General features: G+C 39.4%; 1 protein-coding gene across 1 annotated transcript in view; it reads right to left on the bottom strand.

Annotated features, from left to right (window-relative positions):
* Positions 1-5,736, bottom strand: part of LOC102006839 (zinc finger protein 709-like) — a 20,385-nt gene extending 14,649 nt beyond the window's left edge. The window contains exon 1 of the mRNA XM_005413501.2: positions 5,621-5,736. Within this exon, the coding sequence (XP_005413558.1) occupies positions 5,621-5,623 (3 nt within the window). The 5' untranslated portion in view covers positions 5,624-5,736. The remainder of the gene's footprint in view (positions 1-5,620) is intronic.
* Positions 5,737-7,122: the final 1,386 nt, after the last annotated feature.

The raw sequence follows: 7,122 nt of genomic DNA, 5'->3' as shown, positions 1-7,122 counted from the left end.
AAAATGGGCAGCGGAGATGAATACACACTTCTCAGACAAGGAGATACAAATGGCAAATAAATATATGAGAAAATGTTCAACATCATTAGTCATTCAAGAAATGCAAATTAAAACAACACTAAGATTCCACCTTACCCCAGTAAGAATGGCTAGCATTAAGAAATCAACCAATACCAAATGATGAAGTGACTGGTGGGTGTGTAGACTGGTGCAATTACTGCAGAATTAGAATGGAGATTACTCAAAAATCTAGCATTAGAGGTCTCATTCAACTCAGCTATTCCCCTACTAGGTATCTTCCCAGAAGAATTAAAAACATCATACCACAGCAATATATGCGCACCCATGTTTATAGCAGCACAATTTGTAGTAGCTAATTCTTGGAAACAAACCAAATGCCCATCAACTGAGGAATGGATAAAAAAGATGTGGTCTTTTTACACAATGGAGTACTTACTACTCAGCCATAAAGAAGAATAAACTTGAGACATTTATGGGCAAATGGATACAACAGGAGATCATATTTATAAAAGAAATAAAACAGATTCACATGTGTAAACATCATATTGTCACTCTGATGTGAGAAACAGAACGAGTAAATGGGGTCCAAAATGTACTTTAGATATTGTGAAATGGAAATAAATTTTTCAAAAGGAAAAAGGAACTAGGATGGGAAAAGGGGAAAGAAAGGAAGAGAAAAGGAAAAAAGAAAACAAAATGCAAAATAGTTATACTAATTGTTCCCTCAGTTTATTGAAAACAAATGTTTGTGCTAGTATCATTTAGAGAATTTTTATGCCCATATTATTTATTCTGATTATCTACTTTAAAGATAACAATACTCAATGTATTAACTTGTTATTCTCCTAACATTTTGTTATGAAATCTTGTTTTACTTTTTTTACATAAAAAAAAATCCATGCTAGCTGGGCTCACAACCCATATTTGTAATAACAAAAGACTGGGAGACTGAATTAAAATCACGAGTTCTATGCTAAAACTTAGTCTAACCAAATAGTAAGACACAGTTCCCAAATTAAAAATGTAGTAACAATTACATAAATGGGTACATATACCATAGAGCAGAGCTGTGTTCAATGAACAGTTTTACACAAACACACACACAGTGCAAATGCTGTATGCTGAAAAAGTACCCTTACCATTACACTTTCATAATTGTTTCACCATTTTTTTTTTTTTTTTTTTTTGGTCTTTTTGAGACAGGGTCTCTCTATGCAGTTCAGGCTGTCCTTGAGCTCACTTTGTAGCCCAGGCTGGTCTTGAACTTGCAAGGATTCTCCTGCCTCAGCCTCCAAGTCCTGGCATTATAGGCTTAAGCCACCATGCCTGGCCAGTTTCACCAAATTTTAACCCAAAATAAGGACAAAATATTGGGCTCTGCAGTTTTGCCTCAAGAATGATCAGGTAAACTTAGAGGTATCATAACATTTATTAATGTAAATTTCTTCTAAATTTCAGTCTGCATTAGGCTTATATTCTCTAACATACTTTCACCTAGAGCCAGTGTCCAGCTCATTCTTGTGCGAGGCTCTGTATCCTAAACTTTTGTCCAATTCATCATTGCCAGGTGTCCTAGTTACCTTCCTGTCACTGGGACAAAATACTTGACAACACAGGGTACTTGAGGAGCATCATGGTGGAAAAATATGCTCAGCTCACCGCAGCAAGAAGCACCAAAAAATGGTAAGAGCTGCAAAGAATACACTTTCCCTCCACATGTCCCAATGAACTTCTTCCAACGAGGCTCTACTGCCTTATAGCACAAGCACTTGTGAACTTATCAATGGACGAATCAACCAAGAACTGTGAAGTCCACAGAATCCAATGAAGTTCCAAACAAAATAGGTATGTAGGGGATGTTTTAGATATAAACCATAACACAAGGTCTTCTGTTGGAAGAAGGGACAGGGGACACAAGACAGCAAAGTGCCATTCAAACACAAACATCACACATGAACCTGCAGATCCACCAAAACTGTCCAGCTGTCAGTGCTCATTATGATGAGAAGTAATCCAGCAGATGCTGAGCTGCCCATGGCAGTGCTTTTGACATGCTTAAGTCATCTTGTTTGCACAGCACAGGATGCTGACGGCCTGGCAGTTCCTCTGCCTCAACCAAAGACTCAGAAGTTAACAAGGGCATAAAAGTAGCAGTTGACTACAGGAATAAGGTTTCACAGTTGATGCAGATAGGTCTAGGTTCTGCCGAACTGGTTCTCTCTACATCCAACTGACTTTATGCCTCCACCACTGGCCCACTCCTGTCTCAGGTCACTGGTTCCTGCACATCAGCATTTCCAGGTTTTTTTTTGCTTGTTTGTTTGTTTGTTTTTCCGGTACTGAGAATCAAACTCATGACCTCATGCTTGCCAGGCAGGCGCTGTGCTGCTGAGCTACATCCCCAGCCCAGCATTTGCAGTTTTAGGGGTCTCTCAAGGTCCTTCCATCTAACCTGCATTTAGCAAATCTCACAGAGCCATTCAGTGTAAGTCACCTAGTGTGTCTTTCAGTAACACATTAGGAGCTTCTAACTTGTGTTCCTGAGGGAGGAAGATTCCTTATTCTGGACAGTGTGCCTGATTGGAAAGTTTGCCTAGAACCAGTCTTTCTTCTCTGGTGCACTTCTGCTCATTTCATGACCTCTCAGCTAAAAAGAATATAGATTATGGAATATACACTACCTGTTTGAGAGTAACACAAATGATAAACTATAACCAAAAACCCTTCCCAACACAGGTTTCCTGCCTAAATATGGATTTCACTAAGAATGAAGTTTAATACCCTGAAGCTAAATTCTCTCCTAGACGTCCAGAGTGGACACTGTTTTCTTATACTGAACTCAACAGACTCTTCCTGAGTGTTGTCCCTGAAAATGAATCCACATGTATAGTCCTGCACTTCTAGATGCTACATCACATGGAGAAAATCTCCATCCCCAAAGAAGAACTAGACTGCAGGCAAAGGTAGTTGAAAGAGAATAGAAGGAAAGGTTTCAAGTTGTCAGAGGATAGACATATAAATGAGGCACCTGGCATCACTGTTTAGCTTTTCCCACACCTTACCTCTTAATCTACTTAATTTTATTCATTTTATTTTTTATTTTTAAATTTTTCTACTTAATTTTAGAAAAAATACAAAAAATGCTAAAAAGAAAATATAATATCTAATAAATGAAGAAAATGGCATACTACATTAACAGTATTACCCAAAATGAATCAAGATGAAAGAAAAGGAAACATTACTATTGTGTCAGACAGGCAATCTACTTGACTCAACTCACAAAAAAAAACTGAATTCTGAATACCAATGGCATTCCTCACCAGGAGTACCAGAATGATTGTTGAAAAGCAGCAGCACCCTCAGTGACTTCCTTATGATGAGACAGGGTCACCCAAGTATTTAACATAGCAAACTCTCTATAGAAAACTCCATCTCACAGTTTGAAAGCCTGTCCTCCACTCATTAATTTCAGAAAATGCATGTTTTACCATTGAGACCTGTAACAGGTCATCTTGATGATCAGCCTGACTGGCTTGAGAGATGCCAAGGGTATTAGTAAAGCACATATCTGGGTGAATGCAAAAACTCCAATCAATCTTCACTTGTGATTCCTTTCTCCCATCACAGTGCATTTTGTTACAGGCAAAAACAAGCATTATGTCCATCCCAAGATACAACGAGAGGTATTACTTTGCTATATCTTTGGATTTCAACAAGGGTCTCTTCTTAAAGTGATGGAAGCATTTGCTTTAATTTCCTATTGCTATGCCCATGTTGTTCACCTGTTTCAAACCAACATTCATAAGTTGAATGAGACAAAGATTCTCAATGCACATCTTTAAGGAAGAAGTGAAACTGCATTGCTTCTGAGTTTACACATGAAGTAGAACATATTGTGAGATATTATTCATTATCAGAAAGCATAACTGGGGATTTCAGCACAGTAGTACAGTACTTGCCTACCGTGCATGAAGCCCTGGATTCAGCCCTGATAATGAAATTTTAAAAAAAGCAAACAAAAGCCAGAAAACTTTTCATATGACAAAATGTACAGATCAATTAATCAAGTGTGAATTACCCATTCTTTCCTATGCACTGCTGATTCCCTCAGTATTCTAGTTGAATCTTGTCAGAAGATGCTGTGCCCAAAAATTTGCATGTTTTGTTTAACTTTCTGAAAATTATTTGCTGACTTTCCTACACTAATTTGACCCATGTAGTAACATCTTTCAAAATTACATAGCATTTTAGAATTTCCTCTAACTGCCCTAATATTAAATGTTCCTCAGATGTGATCACTTCTTTCACTTAAAGATACCCATATGAAGCTGTGTTACAGGGTACATAATGACCATTTAGGTGGATACTAGTAAATTAATTGTGACTTTTCTTCATGATCTGTCAAGCTACAGAAACTAGGCAAATATACATACAATATTAAATTATTTGGCCACAGTTTAGAGACTGTGGCCTAAGAATTTCTAAGATGCCTGAATTCTCGCAAGTGAAAATTGTGTTTTGTATGCTAATAATACGCTCAGAGGCTGGGTAACCCGTGGAGGTTCCAGATAGCATATAATTGACATACAGAAGGAATAAGAAATGTTTATAAGGTAAAATTTTAAAAGCAATTTTGTTTGAAGCAATCCAGTGGGTTACAATATTGAGTTTGCCCACTGAATCTGTGAATAGAGAACTAACAATGAGTTAATCAAACACAGAGACAAGGTTTCACTATGCAGTTCATGGTCTGGGGATACAGCTCAGCAGCACAAGCACCTGCCTGGCAAGTGCAAGGTCCTGAGTTCTGATTGCCGGCACAAAAAATAAATAAATAAAAAAATTTTTAAAAAGAGGATTTACTCAGTTCAGGCAGACCTCAAACTCCTAAGATCCTCCTGCCTTGGCGACCCAAGTACTTCTTTTATGTAAACATCTCATTTGCTATTTCAACTTTTAAAACAATGTCTAGAAAGAGTCCATAACTATGAGGCAATTATTTCAGAGACCATTCCCCTTTCCCTTTCCAATCATACCAATATCACGTGTATTCCTCCCGGTAGATTCCCCACTTCAAAGCATTTCTCAGGGTGTCTTTAACAAACAGACTGTCAGGAATTTCTCCTAAACAACAAAACTGCTCTCTACTGACCGGTGGAGATACACAGCTGTGCCTGGGAACCACCAAGAAGGTATTGTGGGGGGTGTAGCAGGGTGTAGTGGCGCACACCTGTAAAACCAGAAGTTGGGAAGCTGAGGCAGGAAGATTACTGGGAGTTCAAGGCCAGACTGGGCTCCATAGTGAGTTCAGGCCCAGCCTGAACTACATAGACAGACCCTGTCTCAACCCCTCACCCCCCGCCAAAAAAGCAGCGTCACACACTCTCACAATACAGTGTCTGTACGCTGGAGACCCAGAACTGTCTCCCCGAGCAAAGGGGAAAATGTTACAGATGATGCAGCACCCAAGACTAGGAAGACCTCGCGTCTGAAGTTAAGCAGGGAGGCTGTACATAGATGGCAACAGCTGTTTCTGACCACTTCCATTCGGAAGGCACCCTGTTCCATCCCATCTCCATCTCCCGTCCCATAACGTCACCATTGCGTGGCTTGAGGGTCTCCAGAATCCTCTGAATGCAGCTCGCAACCAATAGAAATTACAGAACAGGGCGGTGTAGTCAGCTGGAGTTTTCCGCAACTTGCTCACTGCGGCGCCATGACACAGGAAGTACCCTCCTCCTTCGGCCCACCTGATTGGATAGTTCAGACAGCCCGCGCTGTCGTGGATTGGCTATCGCTCTGTTGCTATCGAGCTGAGATGATTGTGAGGGGAGAAACAGATTACTAAGAGCAGGGGTGAAACGAAGTGATAGGTTGTAACCCAAGAAATTCCAGACCAGTAGCTTTCCTTAGATGTTGATCTCACCTCGCCTGAGGAATGCTTGCATTTAAGGGCTTTGCTTCTGGCTTTTCAGAGCTGCCCTAGGTTTCTTAATGGACTCAGTGGACTCTTCCTGAAAATGGGTCACAGATGTGCTCAGAAGGTTCCAGGGTCAATGTCCTGTGGAAGAATTAATCCCCTGATGACTGAAAACGTCATGAGGGCAGGCCAGGTAAGGATTAAATGTAATAAAGGGAGGTCCTGCTGTTAGGAATGAGGCGGTCAATTTCATTGCCAAGACTTTCACACTGTCTCTCAATCTACTCATTTTCGCCCATGAAAATGAATATATGGTAGCTAACAGGAAAAAAATTATCTTATAAATGAAGCGATTAGACTTGCATGATAGCAATAATCTGAAAAGAGTAAAGATGAAAGAAAAGCAAGCATTCTACCTCCCTCAGACAACCTTCACAGTTTATCCATGGTCATAAAAAACACTTGAATTCTGAAGAAAACATATTTTCCTAGCAGGAAGTCCAGAGAGATAGCTGAAACAGCCACAAAAGCGATTCACTTCCTGGTGATGAGACTGGGATCCAAAAGGACTTTAGGATTGTAAGCTCCCCATGTCCTGTCATGACTCATCATGGATTGAAATTCTTTAACTTTCAATGTTAATATTCCTAGAAAAATACTACATGCAATCAGGTGATACATGTGTCTTAATAATGCGTTTGGTTGAGACATATATGGGATATTGGTAAAGCATACTTCTTGGTGTGTCTCACTGAGGCATAACAATGTGACCAGAGGAACCATATGTGGACCCTCACCCCTTCCTCTTAACCTGTTTTCCTTCTCTCTGCATCCTGGGTGTCTTAACTTTGGTATCTGTGTCTTTTATTTCTATTTAACAAGCTATTTCCGCATTAGAAGAGGTCAAATCAAGTCTGCAGTCTCAGAAATTATGAGACAAAATAATCTTTTATGTTATATGTCAGGAATTTTTACCTGGGACAACAACAACAACAACAACTACAAGTTAATACAATTCCTGTTAGATATTTGTTATCAATAGCATTTCAAAAACATCAATTCTTTCTTCAGAAAACTGTACTATTGAGTTTTTCAGTATGAATACTCTAAATAGACTTCTTTCATGTACACATATTTCAACTTGACTGCCACAGTTCTTTGCATATCGCAATGACTTTTCC

Source organism: Chinchilla lanigera, unplaced genomic scaffold (assembly GCF_000276665.1).
Source record: "Chinchilla lanigera isolate Chin_1 unplaced genomic scaffold, ChiLan1.0 scaffold00168, whole genome shotgun sequence".
Lineage (NCBI taxonomy): Eukaryota > Metazoa > Chordata > Mammalia > Rodentia > Chinchillidae > Chinchilla > Chinchilla lanigera.
The sequence above is the reverse complement of the archived record's forward strand: the minus strand, read 5'-3'. Positions and strand labels throughout refer to the sequence as shown.